Here is a 27,302-nt window from a genome sequence, read left to right on the forward strand (position 1 = left end):
GAGGTCTTTCAATGTATGCACCTGTGGCAACTTGTATTTTCCAAAAATGACCACAGCAATATTTCTGGTCCCACATGCTTTTTGAGAACCCTGCATCTCCCCATTAAGAGATAGGGTCTATTTTCCTTCCCCCTGAACCTAGATGAGACTTTGTAATGGCCTGAATAAATAGAATGCAGCAGAACTGACAATATATGGCCTAAGGCTAGGTCATAAAAGATGACATGCTTCTGCCTGGCTGTCTTTCTCTTGGGATACTCGCCCTTGGAGCCTAGCCATCATGCTGTGAGGAAGCCCAAATCACTCCATACTAAGAGACCACATGGAGAGGTCTACATAAAATCCAGCCTGCACCCTCCAGTCAGCATCAACTACCAACCCGGGAGGGAAAAGTTTTCAGATGATTCCAGCCTACAGCCTTTGAGTCTTCCAGCTGAGGCCCCACGCATCACGGAGCAGAGAAAAATCATCCCTGCTATGCGCTGCCTGAATTCCTGACCCACAGAATCCAGGAGCATAATAAATGGTTGTTTTATACTACGATGTTGTGGTGGTAACTTGCAATGCAGCCATAGCGACTGGAAGAGTACCAATATATCTATTTTAATCTTTTAAACAGTAACATAATTAACAGTAATATTTTATAGTATTTGTGTATCATAAATGCATTCAGTTATTCCTGTATTGATAGATACTTTGGTGGCTTCGAATTATTTTTTCCTATTATAGACAAAGCTGAAATAAATAAGCTTCTATATGTCTATTTGTGTACAAGTGTATTTCTATAAAAACCTATAAATGAGTTAATAAATACATGTAAGATACTTAGGACAGTCTGTGCCTGGCACATAGTAACACATTTTATTATTATTATTTTTATCACTATAGGTTGAACTTCTAGACGGAAGGTGACAGGTTTTACCTTAACATCTTGTACCCTAACAATTGTATCTAACAGCTATGCTACAGCGTATCCCACTTTTTACAGAGTTTAGATTACGGCAAAAAGTTGCAAACATAATCAGTCACAGAATTATATCCCTGAAAATGTCCCTCTGCTGCACACCTGAGCAGCGCTACAACCGGATTTTGAAAACTTAATGTGCTCTGTGTGCTGGTGAGTTGCACCGTCAGCTTCTCTCTTGGAATAGATACACCGAAAAACCATCAGCCGCGGCCCCGAGCGCAAAGGGCGGAGCCCCACGCAGCCGCGCGCCGGCCCTGCCTCCGCTCCGCCCAGGCCGCCCGCTCGGCGCACCGGGGGCGGGGGCCAGATGCCTCCTCACCGGCGCTTCCCACCCAGTCCCAATTCCTGTCACCAGTCGAGGACTGTGCTTCTTAGTTGCGCTCACTCTCCTCCACCATCTCCCTCCAACTCTTCCCCAGGGGTGCTTGCAGCTGCTCAGCACCTGTTAATCACATTTACCTGCACTCTTCCTGGGCGGGGTGGAGGGGCTAAAGAGGGAGGAAGAGGACCACCTGTCCACCTTCTCCTGCCTCAAAGGGGCAAAGACTAAACTTAATCCACGTGGCAAACGACCAGGTTTCAACAGCCATTCCCATATTTTCACAGCTCAAAGCTTTTCACGACCTCTCCTTTTCGATTTTCTCCCTGATTGGCTCCATTTTTAAGGGACTCGGGTAACCGCCCCCCGCCCCCGTCAGGGCAGGCAAAAGTTAAACGTCGCACAGCGGAGGAAAAGCGTTTTCGAAGGCTTGGCTGCGGCCGGGTCAGCAGGCCCGACGGGCGGGCGGGCTTGGAGCACCGGGCCGCCCCGGCCAGCTCGGCGGGCTGAGCACCCCAGAGCCGACCGGAGCGCGGTGGGAGCGGGCCACTGCAAAGCCCTCCCCAACTTCACGGCCCCGCAGCCCCACCCGTTAGCACGCGGCCGCCCCCAAGCCCGCTGGGGACACCTCCGTCCCCGCCCCTGCTCAGGTCACCTCCCTCCACGCCCCTTTCCCTCGGCCGGCAGCCGGCAGGCAGGGAAGTGTCGTAAAGCCCGGCCCAGGAAACTTTACCCGGGGTAACAGCCGAGGCGCTTTACGGCGACGGCGGCGGAGTGAGAGGCTCAGCGGCGGTGGAGGCGGCGGCGGCGGCTGAGGGGGAAGAGGAGTGGCGGCAGTGGCGGCGGGGACCTGTGCGGGGTGAGGCGCGCGGAGGGGACGAGGAGGGGCCGCGGGTGACAGGGCTGGCGGCTGGGCGCGGGCGGACGGGGACGGTGGCCGGCGGGCGGCGGGGCGGCGCTGGCGAGCTGGGGGCGCGGAACCGGGGGCCGCCGGGGGGCGGTTTCTGCCTTTGTTCCCCCCGCGGCGCCCCGCCGCCCCCGGCGCCGCGCTCGCCGGCCGGCTCTCATGGCCTCCCCTCTCGGTCTGTGTCGCCTCCAGGATGGCGGAGGTACCGCCTGGGCCTAGCAGCCTCCTCCCACCGCCCGCACCGCCGGCCTCGGCGGCGGCCGAGCCCCGCTGCCCCTTCCCGGCGGGGGCCGCCCTCGCCTGCTGCAGCGAGGACGAGGAGGACGACGAGGAGCACGAAGGCGGCGAGGCGGCGGCCCCGCGGCGCCCGTGCCTCCGCTGCCCGGCGCCGCCGCAGGAGCAGCAGCAGCTCAACGGCTTGATCGGCCCCGAACTGCGGCACCTCCGGGCGGCCGCCTCCCTCAAGAGCAAGGTTCTGAGCGCCGCGGAGGCGGCGGCCGCCGGCGGCCCCAGAGCGACTGCCACCCCGGGGCCCGGCGTGCGCTCCGGCGAGAGCCCCCCGCGCTGCCTCCCCGGCCGCGCACGGACTGCGCTGCCTGTCCCGGCCGAGGCGGCGGCGAGCGGCCCCGCGGCGGCCCGCAACGGACTGGCGGGGGGCGCCGAGCGGGAGCAGGACGACGGCGGGCAGGTGCGGCTGCTGGCTGCGTCCCTGGCCGCCGGCTGCAGTTTGAGAAGCCCCTCAGGCCGGGAGGTGGAGCCTGGGGAGGATCGGACGATACGCTATGTCCGATATGAATCCGAGCTGCAAATGCCCGATATCATGAGACTGATCACCAAAGATCTGTCTGAACCCTACTCCATTTATACCTATAGATATTTTATCCACAACTGGCCACAGCTGTGCTTCTTGGTAAGTGGATGGAATGGAAAGAGGGTGAACCCAGCCGAGATCCAGGCCGTGCAGGGCAGGGAGTGTGAGGGCTGAGTGGCAGTGGATGCTTCCTGCATTTCGTAGTACCTTATGCTGTAAAGTGCGTGTTCCCACTCCTAGTTCTTGCGGGAAACTGTTTTGAAGGTAAGCCTCACGATCCGGGTTGACGTGATACTGATGTAAATGCAACAAGCCTGTACGATATCGTGTTGGGGGTCTTGTGTCCTGTTTACATTAAGTTATAATCATGTTTAACCGTCTTTAATTACCCTCCCTCATCCTCAAAGCGCTTTGCATTCATTTAATTTGAACATGGTTCTGTTCGGATACAGGCCTTATTAATCTCTCAATTACAGACATAATCAGGGAAGAGTGTATGCATGAACATGTTTTGGTGAACGTGATTGTCAGTAGATTTGCCGTGGCCACGTTGGAGAATCAGATCTTACAAACACATGCCGTAATTGCGGAGATTGTTTCCTTTTACTTCAACAGGACGATTAACAGTTGTAGCCAGCCTGCTTTCTGGTGCTCCATTGCAGAAGGCGCTACTAACACTTCTGGTGGCTGAGACTTCTGAAACTTGAACAAAATACCCTTTTGTGGAATGTAGGAAACTAAGTGTGAAATTGTTCCTGGTCTTTTTTTTTGAGAAACTGCTCATGGATATGCCTAAATACTAGTGGTAACACTGGCTTGTGTGAAGCATAATTCACAAAAATTTTTGACTTATGTGCAAGCAGGAAAGACTTGACTACCAAACAAACTGAATGATTTTTTAAAATTTACATACTAGTAGCATTACCAATAGTTACTTCCCAGTAATATTCATCAATTTCAGTCTGGCTGAAACCTTTCACTTAATAGTGACTACAGGTGTGTGCTTCGCATCGCATCCTCACACGCACGTCATTTCTACTTTCTACTGAAGAAAGGCAGTGTGCTTTTAAGGAGTATTTCATGATATGTGAAGCAAAAGCCACTACCATTTTTTATTGTTTTAGCATTCATTTGGTTGCATTTAGTAATTCCCTGTAAGACATTTTGACAATACTTTAGAAACCTGTCTTTTTGATTTCATAGTTTGGCGGTAATTTGAAAATAGAACATCAGTATTGTTGATAATGATAGTTGTTATTTTTCTGTTTACTTTGCTAAACTTCTATTTGGTATGTTGGTTTAAACTGTAGGAACTATTTTATATTCTACAAAACTGCTCTTACAGGATTCTAATCATTGTATCAAAACGAAGTTCTGAGTCATGTCTATGTCAATGATTTTATAGTACTTATAAATGTCATATCAAATGCCACTGTAATTGCTAAAAGTTGTAGATTGATTTAGTTGTAAGTTAACCCACAAAGCATACAATTGAGTCACACTTTAAATTGAAATAGTATATACATATATTTCTGTTAATTTCAGAAAATAGTGTGTATATATGATATTTAGTCAGCTTTTGAGTTGTGATTTTACCTAGGCCTCTCACCTTGTCTACCAATTTAGACTCTGCTAAACTTGTTAGTAAACTTTAGTTTTGGTTTTACATAGACTCCTCCAAATTCATCAGCTAATTTGTACTTTAGCCCTTAATGGCCAGTTTACTATTAAATTCTGAATATCTATACACTGAATATGTACAAGTGGTTGACCTGTAAGATTTACTAGTGCAAGTATGAATCTGGAGGTATTGAGCGTAAAACAACAGTTAAACAACCAGAGGCCGTTTAGAACTGGGGCCTTTCTATTGGCTTTTTAAAAATTTGAATTTCCCATAAGAACTAATTTAAAAGAAATATAAGTGTGTATGTTTATTTTAAATCACATCGTTTTAGAACTGTAAAGGATCCTAAAGGTAATGTAGCTCAACTTTATTTTTTTTTAATGAAAAAAAATTAAGGACCAGAGTGACTTAAAATGTTTAAATCTCTAGACATTTAGTGGCAGAGTGGTAAAGTTTGAACCCAGGTCTCCTGGCCTCTCATCATGGAAACACGAATCTGGAAAATGACATACCCTTGACCCATTCGGCAAAGATCGTTGCATCACCAGATTATGCTTCGCCAAGGGACACTTGTCCGTACAAATATCAATCTCAAGAGATTAGAAACCTCCAGAATGTTTCTGGTTTCCATGAGTAACCTGTAATAGATCAAATGGAATATGAGGTTGAACCTTAGAAAATTGCCAGTACTTGACCACATTTGACTAACAAAAGTGACAGTTTCTTATGACTCTTCCTAATAATTGTAACAGTACTATACAAATGGGAGGAGCTATCAGTTACTCTGTACTTAACTAATTTGTCTCTGCCTCTTGAGTTCATGGTATTTTCAGTTGTTGGTGCCTTTTTGAACTTCTTCAACTTACTATTGATGTACTATAGTACTTCCGTTTATTCTAAATTTAACTTTCCTGCTTCCGCTGTTTTTGTATTTGTAGTGTTCTGGAATTTGGGAATCTGTATTTCATACAATTTATATTTTTCAAGTTATATAGATTGACAAGCAGTTGGCTTTGTAGTGTTAAATCTTGATCTTGCCGGGAATTCTTCAGTTCACATCTCTGAAAAAGAACATATTTAATATCATGAGTTACAAATGTATGTGCAGAAGCTTTTATTTGGAAAAATTGACAGGCAGTTTAGTGATTCTTGTAAGTGTATATCATCAGCAGTTTATTGGGAAAAAATATAGCATTGGCCTTCCTCACTACCAACGTTTTATTTATTAAACTGTATCTTGTATTGGGCTTTTATTTTTAAGTGATGGATAGAACTTGATTTTTGCTCCTACAGATCCTTAATTAGGAAGAAATCAGTATGGTCCAAGAGTGAACTAATATAATACTTTGCTTATTACTTTCTTGATCAAAGGACAAAGAAGATTTGTTTGAAATTCCTATCCAATTTGAAAATATTGTCCAGTTGTATGGTGTCTAGTGGTTTTAATTTTTTCTTTTGGGTGGTTTATTAGCTATGAGGTGTAGTGGTCCTACAGTTTTGTGTCAGATTTATATGGATAGCCATTTCCCCTGGCTTATGTGGTCAGGTCAGAAATTTTTTAATGTACCATTTGGTGGTGTACACACACAACACAACCACACACATACATTTGAAGTGAGTTATTTTCAAATCAGAAAAAACTGAATTGTTCAGCCAGGCAACTTTTGTGTATATTTCGGGTCTTAATACAGAAAGAAATTTTCGTTTTGAAAAGAATTTTGAAAGAACCAGATTTATTTGTGAATGGAAATGGAAATAACAGTTTTAGATGTTTATTGGCCCCAAATAGTTTTGGATTGTGTGATAAAACAGAAATGAAGTAGTGTGGATTGTTGAATTTAATATCCCTTCAAAAGGATTTTTCTGGCCTAGTTTAAGTTTGTGTGAAGTGGATTAGAATTATCTTGCCTAAAAGATTTCTCCACAGTTAAAGACCTTTTAATCAACTTACAGAATGATGAACTAAAGAAAGTCACAACAAATTCAAGTTAAAGTAGGTAGTAAATACAAATTGGGTTTTCCTTCTTTTTTAACCCATTCCTACTTTTTGTTGTTGAAATAGTTTCTTCTGAAAAGTTAATTTTATTAAAAGATAATTTGAAGTATTCGTCTTTTTTTTAATGAGGACTCTTAACAGCAAACAAATATTTCTGGCTGACTCGTTATTAAACAGTTGGAGCTATTGCCCTATTTATATTTACCAGAATACTAGAACTTTTTGTCAGTGATGGAATTTTTAAAAACATTTTCAGTGGCAACACTGGAAATCTTAATGAAAATGGCAGATGATTAGCATTTATTTAACATGTAACCTTTAACACTCTGGAAAGCTGTACATTTTTATTAAAATAGCTCTGTAAAGTCATATTAAAGCTTTTGTTTTAATATGAAGTTCTGACTTTGAGTTCTAGATATTCTGTGAGCTTTATGACAGTAATTCACATTCTCAGGAGTGTCCTAAAAATGATACCATCATATATCTAGTCTTTGTAGGCCTTCAGTAACAAAACCCCCTTGGATAGGATCTAAGGAATAGCTTAGAAACATTTTTTTTTTTTCCCACCTGAAAAGTCTAACTCTACTGTTTAGGTATAAATATTATGTCATATCTGTCTTTCACTAAAACTTTATTATTAAATTTAAGTTTATGGTACTCTGTTGATAAGCAGGTTTCACAAAATTTTATCATATCCTCATGAATAGGCTTTTTCTTAAGAAAAATATTTTCACCCTTCCCAAATCTTAAACACGTAGGTCTTTATTGCAATTAATTATCAGCACCTCTTATTAAGCAGTTGAATGTTTACCTTGTGGAAATCTTGCTTTTTTTCCCCCTAGACTTTGATAATAAGCATGAGAAATTCATGTCTTCAGGAATGTTGACGATTTTAAAACTAGAACATTTGAAGGATTTGTGGGATTTAGATTTCTGAAACTTCCATGATTGCCCTCTTACTAGAAGTCTCATTATTATCTCTTCCTCCCTCAAAAATGCTGACCAGTTGTTGGTTGCTGTTTCCCTGGGTAATTGTGCAGGACCTGCTGGCAACGTTGTTCTTCATAACTGTTTGTTTATTTTCAAGGCCATGGTAGGGGAGGAGTGTGTAGGTGCCATCGTTTGCAAGTTGGATATGCACAAAAAGATGTTCCGCAGAGGTTATATAGCCATGTTAGCTGTGGATTCCAAATACAGGAGAAATGGCATTGGTAAGGAAAATATTATGTCACTAAAAGAATGCATGAGTTGTTTTCATTTTTGTTTTTTGAAACAAAAGACTTAAATATAAATACGTAGAAATGAGCATGAAGCTAAGGAAGAAAATTGTTCTTATTTCAAAGTACTTTCAAAGTGTTTTCAAGGTGAATTGTTTTCATTATTAGTTTGTTTGAGAGATTATCTTTCTAACAAGTAGCAGGTGATAGTTTTCACTTCCAAGCATTTTTTTAATCAAATTTAAAATGCTTTCCATTATAGTAAGTATTGCAGTTTTCTTTTTTCCTGAAGATTGGCACCTGAGCTAACAACTGTTGCCAATGTTTTTTTTTCTTCTCCCCAAAGCCCCCCAGCACATAGCCGTATATTCTAGTTGTTAGTGCCTCTGGTGGTGCCATGTGGGACGCCACCCCAGCATGGCCCAACAAGTGGTGCCATGTCCGCACCCAGGATCCAAACCAGCGAAACGCTGGGCCACCGAAGCGGAGCGCGCGAACCTAACCACTTGGCCGCGGGGCCGGCCCCTACTGCAGTTTTTAGTAGCATTGTTAGGGCAGTTCGTCACAGCCCTCATGCAGCTGTCTATACTTGGGTTAAGTGGACCTCAATCAAGGCAAAATTATGGAGAAATTGTTACTATTATTTAGTACTAGTCATCAAACATTATTAGCATTTCAGGGAGTACCAGGAGAAAGTAGAATTGTTATTTACTATTCCCAGACTCTTCTCTTTCCTGGGTCTTCCTTTTATTTTCTGTTACTCTTATACTCGTGGTTTATAATGGTTATAGAATCATCCGAATGGTTTAAAAGCAAATGTGCAGGCTCCTACCCCTAAGAATCTTGTTTGTCCTGTTAGAAGTAGGGCTGAAGCTTCCCCAGGTGACTGTAATGTAAGCCTGGTTAAAAACCACTATGCCAGTGTCTAGGACCTCCTGGCGATTTGTTCAAGATGGAGGATCAGGTAGGCAATCACTTGTCTGAGCATGTCAAATTCTGGGATATACTGAAGCTAAGGAACTACTCATGAAAGAAGATTTGATGCCTGTACCAGGATTTAATTACTAGCAGTTTTGTTTTTTTTTTAACTTTGTTCTTGTCCAATTTAAGACTGTTTGATACAATCTGAGATGTCATAAGAAATCATTATGGATAGGTTTATTTAATACATTAGGTTTAACCAACTTTTCTTAGAGTGTTATAGTTTACCACTGAGATTTTTAATGAATCGGGCTTGTTATATAAGCCAAGTTTGAGTCTTTGGATTAAAAAGAGTTGATAAGGACTTAGGGCAAGTGATAGGCAGTTGTCTGGCTAGTTTAGAGGGCAGAAACCAGTGGCTTGAGGGTTGCATCCTGGCCCTCAGGCGTACTTTGACCCATGTAATTCGTGCTTGGTTGTGTTCATGGTTTGAAAATTAAGAGATTTCTTAGAAAAATTTGGATTCTTTCTTCTCTTCAAATCAGATTTGACAGTTGTTTTCCCTTTGATATACCAAATATGTCTGACCCTAAACTAGGATACGTTTTTCTAGACATTTACAGACACACCACTGACATCATTTGGGAGTGCCAGACTTTCGTGTGCCCAAGCTCACTATAGGGTTTGTCGGAACCCACCCAGTAGCTTGAGCCCACTCTGGGTCACAGCAGTTCTGGTGTGATCTTTGGCAAGATTGGCTCAAGAGTCACGCAGTGAGTGCTGGCCAGCTCAAGGAATTCCTGGGTTGCTCAGACCATACCATAGCTTGCCTTGTTCTGGAGCAAATAATTGCACCTGAGGAAAAGGGATATGTCAGGAGGTAGGTCCTTCAAGAGGAATCTTATATTGCTATGTGTCGGTTCTGTTGGCCTCTCAGTTATAATCTAAATTTTTTCTCATTTAATTTGAGATAATTTGTCTGCATTCAAGGTAGAACCCAGCATTTGACATTTCTATGCTTGTTATGAATATCATAATTTAGGTATTTTTAAGAAACTAATCACATTTTTCCTTCATTAATACTCAGTTCTATATTCTAGGTACTAACTTGGTTAAGAAAGCTATCTATGCCATGGTTGAAGGAGACTGTGATGAGGTAAGTTTTTCTAAATGTTTGAGACCTTTTGTCCTGAGTAGTTTCCTGGGTATTTTTATAAATATCCCGTAATAAATTGTACTGCATATTTCATTGAAGACCATTTTTATACAAATGCAGGTTGTAGTGAAAATTATATACCATTTAAAAACACCTGAATTTTGACGCAGAACAAGTTTTAAGATGATAATGGAAGCTAAAATTTGTTCTGTGACAAAATGTAAAGGTGAATTCTTAGACATTTTCAGTAAATTGGTATTCAGAGGATTTGTTATCAGTTAAGTCATTTAAGGTAGCTCTTATTACAAACCTTATTGTAATTTACTTGCATATTAGCCTTAGTTTCTCTCTAAATAACTTTTTTTTTTTTTTTTTTTTTACTATGGGCCAACTGTCAGCCCAGATGAAGGACATTTCACACTTGAAAAAAATCTCTCAGCATTAAATAATGATAAGGCTTGGGGGAAAGAAGACAATGACTTTTTATATGTAGAGCTATCTGTAGATTTACCTAACAGCAGCTTCTCTTTTTAGCTTTTTGGTAAGGCCTGACGGGCAGGTATAATTTCTTCGTATCCTACAGCACTGTGTTTTACACATGATAGGTGCTCAATAAACAGGGGTGATGGTTGAGATTGTTAAGATTTACTACTGTGTACTGTGGAAGGGAATAAGTATGAACCAGGGAAGTATAGATGTCTTTAATATAGCCGTGGGACTAAGGAGGAGCAAAGTTGTGCTAGTAATTTTGTGAGCAGTATGAGTGACAGTTGTCTTTATTGTTGGAGGGCAAATGTGCCTTAGAGAGTTCTCAAAATAAGTGAAATTAGGTAATTTTTTCCTCAGCAGATTGACAACAGTAAGTAACTTGTTTTGGTTACTTTTTTCAAAAGTCGGGTTTTTTGGTACACAATTTATACACTATCATTAACCATCGTGTATGTGTGTATTTTGGGATACAAAGTCCCTTCTTTCGTGTCCTCACGCTCTTCAACTCTTCATCCTTCTTTCCGCTTATAGCTACTATTAATTTTTCGATATGCATCCTCCCATTTTCTAAGCACACCTGTGTGCAAATGTGTAATATTTTTTTTATACAAATGAAATCATAATTATTATTCTGCAATGATTATTCTTGCCATTTAACTATCTCATGAACACATTTCCATGTCGGAATACAGAGATTTACCGCAGAGTATTCTCACGTTCCATGTTCATGTTATTTGTATTCTGACAGATCATACTAAATGGTGGTTGTATGAGAAGGCCTACAGACATACTGGGCAGCACAGAGAAGTCAGCCTGGGATTTAAGGATATTTAATTTTACTCCAAATAAAATAATTCACACATGGTGAGGGATGTCATATTGTTCACAGCTTGTAATATCAAAAAGTAAAAGGTGCAATGACCCTGATCATTTACATGGCTGATAACTAAAATTTGTAGAATAGAATTGTACTGCATGCATTCTTGAGTATGTGTCTTTATGTTTGGTCCATACCCACATTGGCTTAGTCAGCTAATCAAGAGGGAAGTCAGGCTTAGCAAAAGTTGCTTGACAGTTTAGGGAAATCTTTGGGATGGTAAGACCATGTTTTGATCCTCTCCTGCTAGTGAGTAGGGTGGTTCCCAGTGAACAGGGGTGTTAAGAGCAGGGAGTGTCATGTTTCTTAGGATTAAGCCTTTTCTGAGTTACTGTAGTTGCTACCTAGGAGACAGGCTGTGTCCTTTACCTTAACTGGTCAAATGTTTAAATAGTGTTGGTTTTTCTTTGAAAGTTCTGAGGGATGATATGGAGATTTTGGTTATATTGTTTTAGTTTCAAATTAGTGATACATTTTATGGTAGAAATGCTTTTTTCATTGTGGGCCTAAAAATCTAATTCTGATTCATTTTTCTTAATTTTGAAGCAGTGAATGTTACTAAATCTTAGGCTGAAATGGGGGTAGTTCCATGAACTTATTCCTGTTGTACAGTTTTAAATGGATAGTTTTTGCAATTTGGATAGCTCTGCCTCTGGATTAGAGAACTCTTCCGTGGTTTAAGTTATCTGTGTCCCACATTGTTCAGATAAAGGATTTGCTGTATGAAGAGACAGAGAACTCTTGTTTTCTTCATAAGGCTTTCACTCTCCCTTTCATTGAGTTCTAAACCATATAAGCAACAAACTCTTCTATTCCCTTTTCCCTTCTAATTTTTGATAGTAGTGTGTTTGTTGGTTCCACTTCCTTATATTACTGTTTCATCCCATTTAGTTTGGTTTCTTCCCCGCCCCCCCCCCCCCCCGCCAACTCAGTGTAACTGCTTTCTCACTGATGTATTTGCTAGACTTGGTAGCCTCTTGGTCCTCCTCTGCTTACTAAAATACTCCTCAGTCTTTAAGACTCAATTCAAATATCAGCAACTCCTTTAAGTTTTCCTTAACCCTTCTGGACAGAAGCAGTCGCACCTTCTGTGGTTTTCTTGACTTCCCTTTTTGTAATACTTTGCTTAAATTTGCTTCTTCAGAGTCTGTGCCTTAGCTATTAAGGAGAGCAGAGATGCCTTTTCCTGTTTAACTGCTGTATTGTTAGTACTTAGTGTGGCATTTGTGATAGAGTACATGATTCATAAATACTTGTTGAATGATTAGTTCTATGCTTCCAACATCTTATCTGTATTTCTCCTCCTTTCTTTTTAAAGATTGACACCTGAGCTAACAACTGTTGCCATCTTCTTCGTTTTTTTTCCTGCTTTTTCTCCCCAAGTCCCCCCAAATATATAGTTGTATATTTTTTTAGTTGTGGGTCCCTCTAGTTGTGGCATGTGGGATGTCACCTGAGCATGACCTCATGAGCAGTGCCATGTCAGTGCCCAGGATCCGAACTGGGAAACCCTGCGCCGCCAAAGCAGAGCGCATGGGTGTAACCACTTGGCCATGGGGCCAGCCTCTCCTTCTTTTTCTTTTTTAAAGCACTTTGGAATTTTTTAACTTTGTTAGCTTGTCTTTCTCTCTGATCTGTAAGCTTTCTAGGAATAGCAATTGTCTTAGTTATTTTTGTACATAGTAAGATGAGAAAAAAGTATCTGTAGGGTTAACTAAGTTGTTAAAATACCTTTTGGTAAAAACAAAATTGTATGTAAAAATAGTCTTGTATAAAATTCATTGTTTTGAGGAAAACTTTGAAATTATAATTCTCTAAAAATACAATGACCAATTATAAAACAATTAATGTTATTTTACTTTCATTAAGTTAAGCCAACCTTCCTTTCTTTTAAAGTGTTAAATTTTGGCAAATTGTGAGAAAGACATTTGAGAAGGGTTTTAAATTACATTTTCTACTATTTTGGTTGTGTTGCTTTTTTTATAAAGGAAAAAATTTTAAATCTATGAACGTATTAACAGAGAAGCATTTGGAAATCTGTGTGAAGCCTTACCATGTACATCCGGTCTATTTTTACTTTCTTTTTTGTTTGCAGAATTGAGCTGTGACCTTGAGTCATGTTTATATTGCTCTTGGTTGGCACTTGTCATTTTAAGATAAATTCAGAGTAAATTAAACCAAAGTTAGTAATCACAGAGTCGAAATGTAGATTATGTTTTTGCCCATATAATAATGATGTACTCTCCTGGTCTAATAGATATTTTTATTTTGCCTTACTATGACTTTCTTAACTTTTTATATCAGAATTAGACTTGTTAAAACAGCGTAGCTCAAGATCTTTTTCCTTTTCTATATTTTTGAAGCTGACTAAAAAGTTACAGCCTCAAAAAAACAAAACAAGTGGGTTCATTGCTTCATGAATAAGAAATGCATTACCCATATTGCTGATCTGGCTTGAATTTGGTTATGCCCCCGCATGCTCTGGCTGCCAAACTGTGTAGTGGCTACCAGGACGAGCAGCTTGGGTTCTTGTTTTACATTAGGAGAAATGGTAAGAAAAATACATACAAATAGCATGAATAAGTTTTCTAAAATGTAATTTTTAAAGTAGGATTTGTGTACCTAAAATAATGAACCCACATGGTGACCATTTACTTTTATTGTGCTTTCTTCTGAAATAAATTAGAAGGGGGCAGGTGATTGATTAGCTTGATGAACAGTGCTTTACTGTTTAAGCTGTAGATGTTCTTGAAATCTTCATCTCTGGAAATTTAAATTTCAGAGGTTTTTTTTTGTTTTTTAGATTTAAGGTATGATTACCATGATAGTAACTCTCAAAACTAATACTCAGAACTAACTCATATATGATGAAAATACACTGGAATCAAAATTTCTTAATGGAATTTGTATGTAGTATGTGACCTTAACACATTTTCAGTTGACCAGCATCTTTCTACTTCCTCCTTCCCTCAACCCCTGGCAACCACAGTTCTACTCTCTGCTTCTCTAAGTTTGACTGTTTGTTTCCACATATCAGTGAGATCATGCAGTGTTTGTCTATGTCTGATGTATTTCACTTAGTGTAACGTCCTCCAGGTTCATCCAATGTGTTGTAACAATGGCAGGATTTCTTTTTTTAAGGGTGAAAAATATCCCGTCATGTATATATGCCACTTTTTCTTTATCCATTCATTTGTTGGTGGACAATTAAGTTGCTTTCATATCTTGACTATTATAATAATGCTGCAGTGAACATGGGAGTGCAGATATCACTTTGAGATCCTGATTTCAGTTCCTTTGGATGTATACCCAGAAGTGGGATTGCTGGATCATATGATATTTCTATTTTTAATTTTTTGAGGAACCTCCATACTGTTTTCCATAGCAGCTGTACCAATTTACATTCCCACCAACAGTGGCCTAGTTTATTTAGATAACCAGTGGTAAGCTTGTTAACATGTTAACAAAGTAACATACATTTTATCATGATGTACAAGATGACTTTTAAGCTTTTTGTGTTTAATAATTTATGTTTAACATTTTAGTTTCACTGGAAACGTATTTTGGCTGTGAGACACAGGTGCAAGGATAAGAAGACAGTAAAATAAAGTTATTTAGGACCTGGGCCCGTGGCCCGGTGGTTAAGTTTGCGTGCTCCACTGCGGCAGCCCAGGTTTTCACTGGTTCAGATCCTGGGCGCGGACATGGCATCACTCATCAAGCCACGTTGAGGTGGCGTCTCGCATGCCACAGCTGGAAGGACCCACAACTAAGATATACAATTATGTACAGAGGGGATTTGGGGAGATAAAGCAGGAAAAAAAAGTTATTTAAGCTGTAAGAGTATTTGGTTGAGTAGTTTGGCTTAATTAAAGAACTGGGTATGAGAAGCCTGGGTTCTAGATCCATCTTCTGTCACTTAGTATAGTAGTGTGATTGTAGGCAAGTCATTTAACTTTTTAGAGTCTATCTCTTTGTCTCTCCAATATCATGGTAATTTGATCTTAAAGGGATGTTATAAAGAGCAATAAAATTGTCATTCCGCAGTATCAGTGTACAGCCTGTGAGGTGTCAGATAATGAACTAGTGCTTGGGTTCTAGCAGTGAACAAGCCTGCCCTCCCTCCAGGAGCTTCCAGCCTCCAATATTAGAAAAGGCTTTCTAAACAGTGATGGTTTGGCTTATCCTGACAATGGTTTGTTGCTAAGAGAATCCGTGGAACTTCAGTGTAATCCTTTTTTTTCTGTTAAGCAGAATTCAACTTTGCCAAGTTTCTTCAGGACCAAAATAACCTCATTATCCTTTGGCTTCCTATGTAATACTCCCATGATGTGGATTAAAAGAATAGTTTTACAGTGAATTTCCAGTATAAACCCAGATTCTCTTTTAATATATCTTTAAGAATTTAAATAATTATGTATTAAAAAGTAGTTACTTTTTTCTGGCATTTTCTGTTGTGTCAATATGAATACGTGATCTCTTTGTTTGGAAAATGTGAGTGCGCCAAGAAAATCTTTTTATTTTAACCAAGATTATCCCTTTGTGTAATTTTTTTCTATGTAATTGGGCTTTATTTTATTAATCTGTTAGGGTGCCAACAAACCTGAATCCAACTCTTTACCAGACCGCAAGTGTGTATTTATGTAGCCATAGTTCTCCTCAGATGTGTTTTGAATATTTTAGATTGCCAAATATTAATGAACGTGGACTTAGATTGCCTTTATCATGTTGTAAGTAGGATAGGTCTCTCATTTGCTGTCTTGTTTTACTCTGGGAAACGACTGGGGAGGTAAAGAAGAATGGATACTATTAAGCTCTGGTTCAGATTTGGAGTCTGGTTTGTCCTTTTTTTTTTTTTTTTGAGGAAGATTAGCCCTGAGCTAACTACTGCCAGTCCTCCTCTTTTTGCTGAGGAAGCCTGGCCCTGAGCTAACATCCGTGCCCATCTTCCTCTACTTTATATGTGGGACGCCTACCACAGCATGGCATGCCAAACAGTGCCATGTCCGCACCCGGGATCCGAACTGGCGAACCCCGGGCTGCTGAGAAGCGGAGCGTGGGAACTTAACCGCTGTGCCACCGGGCCGGCCCCTGGTTTGTCCTTCATCTACTGGTGGCCTTCAGTTTCATTCCTTTGTAGACTGGAGATAATCATATCTATTTCATAGGGTTACTGTGAAAGTAACATAATGACAAATGCATGTAAAATGTACATATCATTTAGTAAGCCTTCAGTAAATATTAGCTATTTCCTTAAACCATCACCTTTTCATTTCTATGAAATCAGTTTCAAGTTTTGAGTTGTTGCATCTTTATTGCTTCTTATATGAATTGTTTTAATTTAACCTTTTAGCCGTAATTAGGTGCTGGCCTAAAACAGAATTCTAGGAATTACCCAAGAGAATTGTTCAAAACTGAAATCTTGTAGTCACCAGACTGGGTGTTCCAGACTGGAGGATGGCATACATTACTAAAATTTAAATTCCACTTTTTTAAGAGCAAAGAGAAATTGTTGACTTTTTATTCTTATCTTAAACCAATTTGTTTGCTGTCTGACTTTTATTTAAGGCCTTCCTAGGAATATTTTCCTTTGTTCCTGAACTATTATTTACTTGTTTTTAGATCTTTTAAAAGTTTGGATTTAGCGTGTGATTTGGTTTTGTGAGTTAATTGCATAGATAGTTGCCTTAAAGTGATGCTTTCTCTTTAAGTACTTTGGTCATTTAAAAGCTTGAAAATTCTTTTGTTTAATATTTATGTAATGTATGTAATATAATAAAAAGTGCTTAGGATGTATATAATTAACAAATATGTAAGAGCCTTCTGTGTGTCAGGTAGTGTGTTAGGTGTAGAGGAAAGAGCTGTGAAGGAGATACCCATCGATCCTTGCCTTTATTGAACTCACCAGCTAGGAGAGATGACAAACTCATCAAATATTGTATGAGAGTATAGGTGAATGAGGAGCAGTGTAGAGTGCTGCGGGGTAGTGTGAAAGGAAAGGGACACTCCACCCAGTCTGGAAGTGACAAGCTAAGGCCAAAAGCAGGGAGGATAGGGAGAGCATTCTTCCAGGCACAGAAAGCAACTTATGTGAAAGGTCTAAGGTGGGAAAGATTATGGTGGGTTCCAGAAACTGAAAGCTTAGTGTTGATCATGGAAAGCAAAGGGGGAGACCGAAAGTCAAGTTGGCAAGTTAGGTAGAGGCCATATCTTGAAGGGTGTTTTGGGTCTCTTTAGATTATCTTTAGATTGTGGACTTTATCTTGTGGGAAAAAGAGAGTCAATAAATGGTTTTAAGTAGGGAATTAATAACATAGAGAATGGGAACTTTTGAGTTAGGAGCTGCTTGTAATTACAATGAAAGTTTATGGCAGCTTGGACTAGAGTGATATCAATGGGGATAGAAAGAAGAGGATTCATTTGAGAGAGATTTAAGAGAAAGTATTGAAATACTCAGTGCTTGGATGTATGTAGGTGGGGTGGAGAGGAAAGAGGTTCAAAGATGACTTCTAGGTTTCAAGTTGGAGACATTGGTGGGATGGAGATCTTGTTACTGTTATATGGAATTATAGAGGAAGAGTTGATCCTGAGCTCAATTTTGGATACCGTGAGTTGAGGTATAGTCTTTGTTATTTACATCTGTTGCTTGAATTCTTGTCAGGTTGTTTGATAGCTTGAGAGAGAACAGGAAGAGACTCAGACTTCACTGGGACCTTTGTTTGATTATGCTTTGCCCTTTTTTCTCCCACTCCAAACATCTAAGGGCTATGACATCCCAATAGTAACTGTGGCTCACTGTGTTGATAATTCTCAATAAGGGAGGTTGAGAAGAAGGGCAGATAGAGCTATATATGTAAAAGTTGGAGGATGGCATAAAGGATGTTTTGGTAGAGGAAGGTAGAAATTAAGAAAATCAGTTTTCAAAAGTATCATTTCTTCATTGTCAGGACCGTTGGTTCAGTAATATTAAAAAACACCCGGATAGTAGTTAACACTTTATGTGTTCCTCTGTTAAGTGTTGATATCGATAATGTCTAGAGAGAGGTTCTCAGAATGCAGTCTGCCAACCAGTAGCGTCAGCATCACCGGGCATTTTAAAAATGCAGATTCTTGGGCCCCACCCAAACTACTCAAATTTTGGGGGTGGGGCTCAGCAATGTATTTTAACAAGTCCTCCAGGTACACTCCAGTTTGGGTGCCTTTGGTCTAGGTTTGGCTAACTTTCTCTGCAAAGGGCCAGATAGTAAATATTTCAGGCTTTGTCTCTGCTGCAGCCTCTCAAGTTGGCTTTTGTATTGAGAAAGCAGCTGTAGATACCATGTAAGCAAATAAGTATGGCTGTGTTTCAATAAAACTTTATTTACGGGGCCAGCCCCGTGGCCGAGTGGTTAAGTTCGTGTGTTCTGCTTCGGCGGCCCAGGGTTTCGCCGGTTCGGATCCTGGGTGCAGACATGGCACAGCTATCAGGCCATGCTGAGGCAGCGTCCCACATAGCACAACCCCTCAGAGGCACTCACAACTAGAATCTGCAACTATGTACTGGGGGAGGGCCTTTGGGGAGAAGAATAAAAAGTAAAAAAAAAGATTGGCAACAGTTGTTAGCTCAGGTGCCAATCTTTTAAAAAAAAATAAATAAAACGTTATTTACGAAAACAGACAGTAGGCACTTTTGGCCAAAGGGCTGTAGTTTGCAGGCTCTGGTCTAGACTCGAGACAAATATAGTAGTTGTTGCCACGGTAAATGATGTCAAATTAATGAAAATATAGGAGTTGGAGGTCGGTCTGAGTAGTTTTAAGTACTGGTTTGTTTTCTTTGGTTGTTGATTTTTTTTTCCTTCATCTTTTTATCACACTACTTTTCTCCACAAGGAAATAATTCATCTTTATTTTAGTGTAAAACATATTCTCATTGCTAAAAATTCCAAACATCACAAAAATCAGAACAGAAAATGTCCCCAGTGTTCCCACCCCCTCTTGCCCCAAGAGATAATTACTATTAAAATTTTGATGACTGTTTTTCTGGGTTCTTTCTGTACATCATTAATTTATTGTTTCCAGCATCAATTTTAAAACAATTAAATCTGACATTTTTCTTAAGTATTTGATCTAATTGTTTATTTTGTAAGTGATTTGTCAAATTTTATTTGCAAATATATACAGTTGTAACTTAGTTTTCTCTTATTTTTTGCAGGTTGTTTTGGAAACAGAAATAACCAATAAGTCTGCTTTGAAACTTTATGAAAATCTTGGTTTTGTTCGAGATAAGAGGCTGTTCAGATACTATTTAAATGGAGTTGATGCACTGCGACTTAAATTGTGGCTGCGTTGAGAAACTGACATCGAGGAACAACTGTCCAACCACGCAGAATTGACCTTTGCATGCAATGCAATTTGTACAGAATTGCTTTGCAGGTGGATTTAGTAATTTCCATGCAGCTCTTATCTGTCGGTGTCTCATTGAGTGTCGCACAATATTTGTTGCACTTTGGCATGGCGCATTTGTTCTGAATTAAAAGAGATTGTTTTAAACTTAGAGAGTTCTTTTGGTACCAACAAAATGTGCCAGTTGATAGCCAAGATTTGTTTATTTGCAAAGTCTGCTGACAATGTTATTTACACAGTGATTGTTTTATCACAGAACCAGTAAGTGGAACATGATTTTTGTTCCTTAAAAAAGCCAACGTAGATTGTAAAATTCTCTGAGTATACTAACATTACACGTGAAACCTGCCATAGTTTTCTGAAGGGGATGGGAGAAAGCTTCAATTTTAGGTTTTATTTTTCCAATATTAAATTTTCCATTCTTGAATATTGGTACCTCAGTGATTAGTGAATGAATAAAATGTTATGTAGGGTCGGGTGTGTCTTACAGTGAGTAAAGATAATTAAATCGCGTCTGCCAGTGCCTGTGTAGATAAGTATATTTGTCTTCATCTCTAGTTTTTGAATGCATGCTATCTTTTCCTTTTCTTTAAGGCCTTTGCAAGCAAACTTTTTTGTTTTTATTTAAATTCTAAATTTGATAATAAATTATTTCAGATTTTTATAATTTGGATACTTTTTCCAGGTGAGTGGCAGAGTGGTTTACTTTAGAAGTCCCTTCTTTCCTTACAGTAAGAAGTTGAATCTACTTGGAAAATCTGAGAAATGGCTCAAAAGGGATGAGAAAAGTTAATGGAGCCGGGAATTGCTGGGTTTTGGATGCACTTTTTTTTTTTTGTGAGGGAATTTTTGGAAAAGGATAGAAAATTAATGTAAATTGGTATGATTTTATTTAATCAATTATTGCTAAGCTGTGAAGAACAGCTTTTACAAAGTAGTTGGACCTCTTTTCCCAGGTGATTTGGATTCACGTTTCTTCCATTTCTTAAAAGTGTTTCACTTTTCGTTCTTGGTCTTGGAAATAAATTTCAAGGTTTATTGTATCTGTTTTAAACTGATTTTATTTTCTTTTCACTTATTTGAGCAAATTCTTGGGGGAGCTTTGCTTTGTTCCCAGAAAAGCAAAAGGGAGAAATGGAAATTTTTTTTGGAATGAGTTCTATGGGTTTTCTTAATTGCCGTCACTGTGTTCCTTAGTTACATTGTCTTTTGGCCAATCTGTGCAGTGTAATAAAATTTAAAGTTAATTGCTTTCAATTGAGTCAGGAAAACTGTGATGGATAATTTATGTAACTGGAAAACCTAGGTACCCATAAAAAAAAAATTCATTCTCTGTGAAAAATGTTTTGTAGGAATCTGTTGTTTTTTCTTGAATTTGGATATGCTTTACTTCTGCTTCTAGGATTTGGTTTGAATTTTATTTTATGGCTATAATTACTGTATTTTAAAAAACCCTACCTCCATTAACAGTTGGTAAAAGCCCCCTTTCAGGAAAGTTTGTTGCCTTTTTTTTTTTTTTTTTTTTAAAGGAAAGCTGCTCCTTGCTCAGTGTAGTGTCTTGAAAGTGAACATGGTAACAAGTACCTTTAAAATAAAGATACACAGACTTGGTGAAAATAAAATCTTCCTGCTGGTGGGATCATTTATATTTATAGTTTCTTATTTTTAAAGAAAACTTTTTCTTTTCATTTTATATCGCTCTTGAAAGTTTAATGGGCAGAATACTGGTTACATTAAAAATATGATGACCACACAATATTCAGTGTATTTTTAGTTAAACTTCATTTGGGCTCTAGCATTTAGAGGAATGCCAATCAGTGATGCTTTAGTTATTTTTAATATGGAGGGAACTGAACTAAATAAAACAATTCAGTATTCGTGTTATCAAATTTTATTTCACCACTTTATATTTGACTTGCTGGTTCCTAGGTAATGATTGTTATAAACATGCATTTGCTTGACTCACTAATGGGAACAGTTCTAAAGTAGATACGTGCTAGATTTGCAGTTCAACCATTATGTTTTTGGCAGGTTGTCAATGAAACCATCTCTACTGACCTTTCCCCCCAGAATTGACCAAGTTTTGCTGAATCTACTGGGTGTTTGTAAACATGACCTTAACCATGTGACTAAAAAGTCAAATGGTCACTGTATTGTTCAACTGGAGTGTGTTGAGTATCATTGTCTACCTTATGTCTTTAATTGGGTATGCAAAATTTTAATCTCTAGCTTGATAACCCAGCACCAAAATTGTCTCCCTTCCAGTTGAAGGAACATCAAACATTATTTTTTGATATTGGGCTTTCATTTTTCTTATATAATCTTAAAACAATTCCATTTAAAATTGATAGAGTAAGTTCACTTGGCTAAAACTGAGCAAAATTGGTGCAACTTTCTTTTAATGGGGTGCTGTCTCTTTAAGACTGACTGTACTATCCACTGACACTGGTTTGGCAGTTGGTACTGCTGAACATTTTTATACATGCTACCATGAAGCTATATATGTTAGTATTGAAGAAGCTAACGGGTATACTACCATTTTGATGTGTGGGCTAATTATATTTCCCTTATGTTAGGATGAAACTGCTCTAGAGAAGTCCACAGGTCAAAAATCAGACAGTAGTTTCCAAAGTCGAAGCCAGCAAAATAAAAAAAGAAAAAAAATTACTATTAAGAAATTGGTTTTAATATTTTCTGCCTCTTCCCCAAATTACCCTCCCCACTTGCTCGACAAATCTATGTAAAGGAATTTGTTTGTCACATGTTTTAACTATCTTGCCCTGTGTTATAGTATTGGCTGACATGTGTAAGACTGGATGTGTATATTTATTATGGTGTCTAGAAATCATGAAGTTCATCGCTTCCCAGGAGCATAGATAAAAGCAGATCGGTGGCACATCAGAGTTACTTTTCAGTGCACCATGACATCACTAAATGAGTGCTATAATGTTACAGGGCTTTCAGGTTTGTAAAAACATAACCATAAATTATATTGACGTCAGATATGAGTTGAGTATCTATAAGATATCACATGTATCTCAAAATCTTGGACTGCTGTTTGATGACTGGATATTGCTGCATAATTTTCTTCTATTGTCCCGTATCCTTTTGGAGAGAGAGATTTAATGGGATTTGAAATGTGCAAGCTGTCTGAATAAGATGCAGTCAAATAAAGTATGGTTAAGTTGTGTTTGCATTTTTCTTTTAGATACAGCTGTGTGCATTTTATGATTGAGTTGTTTTACCTACTAAGAAAAAAACCCAAGCAATCTATTTTGTTCCCCACTTTCTGCCTCATCCAAGACTTATTTGGAAGAAGTGATCTGTATGCAATTGTTCTCTCTCTACTTTGTGTTCTGGCAAATTTGAAAATAACAGCATGAACTTGATTTCCCTAAAAGTATTCAAAGTTAGTCAACTCGTGTCAGATATCAATACAAAGGAGAGCATTTTTGCATACATTAAACCAAAACTTGTGGGGGGTTTCTGTCCTTGTTCCATAGCAATTAATTTCTAAGGCAGTTTTTAAAATTTACTATGTTTTTTTTTGTACTTAAGTAATGCTTTTTTTCCCCTTGCTAACACACCAGAGCAATATCTAAAGGGCTTTTTGCCCCGTTCTTGTGAGAAGCTTTAAATGGTAGTTAGGGATGCTTTTGTATTTAAAGGTTTATGGATGCCAGTGGAAGGAAGAGGTCTGTTTTAGTCATATGACTGCGAAATTACTTTCATCGTGCATGCCGAATCTTCACTTTGTTCTTTTATGTCATGTTGTGAATTTGCTGAGTTCATGTTTTACTTGGGCCTTATATGGAACTCGAAATACTTCATAAATTCTGAGGACCAGAAGATTGGTACTGGTCTTTCACACCTATGAACAGAGATCACTGTTAACCTGTAGCCCAGAGATAGTGATACTTTAAAAAATGAGTTTGAAAAATCGCACGAGCACATAGCACACTGCACTTTCTTCGGATCAGTGCTATCCAGTAGCACTTTTTATGAAAGAAATGTTCTTTATGCTCTCCACTGTGGTAGCCGATAGCCACATGTAGCTACTGAGTCCCTGAAGAATGGCTAGTATGATTTGAAGAACTGAATTTTTAACTTTAATTGAAATTTAAATAGCCACATGTGGTTAGTGGCTACTGTATTGGGCAGCATAGCTTTAGATAATATTTAAGCAGTAATAACTGAGGAAAGCATTTTTTGAATAGGATTTTTAAGACCATACTAATTTATTGAAATATGAAATAGGATTATGATTAAAAATTGTCTCTGAGCAAAAAGAGGGTAGCTGTACTGTTTATGTTGACAATCAATCTCATTATTACTACAATGGCTGACACCACCTCTCCCTGCCCCCGCCTTGAGACATAGGCGTTCTGAGAAAAGCAGCCCTCTTAGTTTTTATTATTTGGAAGTTCTTTGGGTTGCAGAGATGCAGAGATTCAATTGCCAAAAATGGGTTTCTGAGGAGACTGCCATAGCTTTTTAGCATTAAAACATTTTACGAAGTTAAAGTTAATTTGTTATTTTAGGTGAATTTGAAATCTTTTCACCTCTCAATGAGGTTGGTCATTTCTCGTTTAACCGGTGGTCATACTGGAACATGGAGGTGTATTATTTACTCTTCTTTTTGGAAGATCATTAATGCTGATGCAAGGGCAGGTATTTTTGTTCCTGAGAGAGCCAGGTTAATTTTGCTGTGTTCTCTGGCCATGGTGTGTCATCCTTGATTCTAGCTGATCATTTATTTAGTAAGTGGTAATTCATCAGAAGGGCAGGAGTGGGGATGGGAAACACCTGGCCCCAGGCGGTGCCCGGCTTGGGACAGCCAGTTAGCGCTGCTGGGAAGAGCTCAAAGCACAGGTTCTATTAATGGCAATCAGTGTTTATCTTCATATGAAAAGACCCAGGAATAACGCAGACTGCCCAAGTGCCAAAATCTATTTTCTACTAATTAAAGACATGTAAAGAATGCTGGGGTTGTAATGTAACATTTTTATAATGCTGAGAAATAAGCTCATTTTCAGTTATGATGGATATTCATGAGTACCTCTTTGATGTATGAATATATCTCACTTTTCTAATACCTCAATTATCAGATTTTGTATGTACGTTTTTGTAAATAAAATGATTTAACATGCTAGGGGAAGGACCTAGCTTTTAAATAGATTGTATAAAGATATTTGTTACTGAAATTGTTACACAGTGAATTGATTTGAAATTTCTTAAAAACGTTTTATAGCCTTTTCTGGTCCCCCCGACTGAGGTTTTTTAGTAAACATGCTCTTAGTGAGATTTGTCTTCCAGGAAGTGTGTACCCTCATTTGTTCATTTACAACTGTGAAGATTTGTATGTCTCCTGTATTTTCCTTTCACGCCAAAGAAACTCACCCTTTTTAAAAGCCAGCAGGTTGCACAAACTGAAGAAAAAATTCATCTTAAGTAGGCATTCTCAAGAAGTTTTATTTTCTGGGACTTAAATATTTTCCAGAGGAAAATGCCTTCAATTTTTCGGTTGAAGCCAATAGTAAGAATTTGTAAAAATGCATGTGTCTTTAGGAATGTACTAGTTCCATTAAGGAAACAATATTGACAATTTTAAGGAACTGTGCTGCATTAAAACTCACAATTGCATGAAATTTTTTAAAGCTAATATGTAAAGTAATCGCTAAATTTTGTGTGTGTTTGTGAACTACTCAGGATTCAATGCCCTAATCTATAGAGGATTGATCATGATTGTCTTTAGGGCCAGATTTCCCATAATTGTACATGGTTATTGGTCATTTTAAGAGGGCTGAAACTACCACCTTAAAGCTAAACCTGCTGCCTTTAAGCTTTCCTACCTCTCTCCCTCCAGTTGTGGCTGTAAACAGTGACTCTTTGCACAGTCAGCTAGCATTTTGATTTTATTGTGAATGCAAATGAAATAAAATTTGTAAGTCCACCCAGTATTGACTTAACTAGGTAAATGTAAACTGATTTCAACCTTGTCTTTGGCCAAGTCTACTTGATAGCTTATAATTTGGAAATGAAGTACATCGTTATGGATGTGAGCATTGTGTTTTGAGTTATTGTGGGAATCATTATTTTCTTCGTATTTGGAACTGATGGTGAACATTCAAAGTGTTTATTTCTATCCTGATGATACTGGGCAAGTTTCTTAACCTCTCTGAGACTTCAGTGAAAACTACCTGATAAGTTTATTGTGAAGAATAAATGAGATAATTTATGTAAATCACCTTAACAGTGCCCGGTAGCCTAGTACATAGTAAATGATAGGTATTAATATATATAACATAGTATATAATAATTTTGTATTTTGGTATTGGGTTTTGTAGCACCATTTAAATGGCAAAAGTCATGTATTAGATCTTATGAGAGTAGCCCAGACTGTAGCCAGTTAAGAGGAAATCTTTGTGCCTTTTTCTTGTGGAGAATATTGAAATGGGTGGATGGAAGAGTATAATCCCTCCATGGGGGGATGCCACCACCTTTTCTCATAGTTTTTCAAAACAAATCCCAGAAATTATATCTTATCTATAAATATTTCACAACTTAAGTGGTAACGTCTCACTTTTAAAAGCAAAACCACACTACCATTACACCCCCCCCACACACACACAATAATCCTTAATCATCATATAACCAGTATTAAGTCTTCAGTTTCTAGGAAATTGTTATTAATAGCAGCATTGAGATGCATAAGAAGTAGAGAGTAAATATAGTGAACACAGAGGCAGTTACTCTTTCAAAGAGGATGAAAGATTTCTGTACAAGGACAGTTAACACCCAAGTAGATAAGTTTGGAGGTACCGACAAATGGCTAAAGAAAATAAGTGGAAAAGTAGAGGTAAGGTTGAAAGTAGGGGCATGTCTTGCGTATGCCTAGTGTTTTCATATGGGCATAATAAGACAGATGTTTACTGGGGAAAAAAATAGAGTTGATAAATATGGTGAAATTGCCAACCGTGACAAAGGAATGACTCTTAGGAGAAAGGGTTGGGTTTTTGAAATAAAATCGAGAAAACATGGCAGAAAAGATAATTAGGTAAGCAGGAAAGAGAGAATAGGTGGTGATACAGGCACAAAATTTTAATAGAGATGATTAACCAAGTGAAGACAAGTGTTTTCTTTTGGAAGAAAACAAGGTGGAGAAAAGATAAGGACCATCCTGTATTCAAACACCCCAACGTTGTGGTCAAAAAGGGATCAATGGAGAAATAATTTAGGATAAGTTCATCGCAGCCATTGTCTGAATTGTTAAAGAAACTCTAAACTACGTGCGTGGCTGACTAGAATTGCCAGCAATGCCTAAAATCAGGAGACGATTTTCTGAGTGTTTTTGTACCGCAGCTGCACTAAATGTACGTAGAGCATGAACTACCAATTGTGCTTCTCAAACCAGTGAGTCTAACTTTCTTTCTGTTTAAAAGAGCACCCGACTGGAGACCCAGAAAAGCACCTGGATGTCTTTGCACAGCCTGCTGAGGAGAGCATCAGTGGCCTGGCCTGATTGAGGCATGCCTGCAGCTATTGGGATGTGATCTGCTCAGCCGGGGTGGGCAGACCTGTGATTAACGTCCTCTCTCCATTGCCTGGAGGGCGATAGAGTAATAGTGGTAATAAA

At 38.9% G+C, this 27,302-nt stretch overlaps 1 protein-coding gene across 1 annotated transcript; it reads left to right on the top strand.

The window, feature by feature from the left end:
- The first annotated feature begins 2,008 nt into the window (after positions 1 to 2,008).
- NAA30 (N-alpha-acetyltransferase 30, NatC catalytic subunit) lies at positions 2,009 to 22,854 on the top strand. Its single transcript, XM_070593500.1, has 5 exons — positions 2,009 to 2,145; positions 2,386 to 3,103; positions 7,712 to 7,835; positions 9,863 to 9,918; positions 19,476 to 22,854. Exons 2-5 carry the CDS (start codon positions 2,387 to 2,389, stop codon positions 19,611 to 19,613), a joined length of 1,035 nt encoding a protein of 344 aa, XP_070449601.1. The 5' UTR covers positions 2,009 to 2,145; position 2,386; the 3' UTR covers positions 19,614 to 22,854.
- The last annotated feature ends 4,448 nt before the right edge of the window (positions 22,855 to 27,302 follow it).

Source organism: Equus przewalskii, chromosome 25 (genome assembly GCF_037783145.1).
Source record: "Equus przewalskii isolate Varuska chromosome 25, EquPr2, whole genome shotgun sequence".
In the NCBI taxonomy this organism is placed as follows: Eukaryota; Metazoa; Chordata; class Mammalia; order Perissodactyla; family Equidae; genus Equus; species Equus przewalskii.

What these genes read in the sequence shown, in the direction of transcription:
- NAA30 (XM_070593500.1), top strand. Translation starts at nt 2,387, where the DNA reads ATGGCGGAGGTACCGCCTGGGCCTAGCAGCCTCCTCCCACCGCCCGCA. An exon ending in GGCCACAGCTGTGCTTCTTG is followed by an intron (nt 3,104 to 7,711) that starts GTAAGTGGATGG and finishes TTTATTTTCAAG; the next exon opens with GCCATGGTAGGGGAGGAGTG. An exon ending in ATACAGGAGAAATGGCATTG is followed by an intron (nt 7,836 to 9,862) that starts GTAAGGAAAATA and finishes TCTATATTCTAG; the next exon opens with GTACTAACTTGGTTAAGAAA.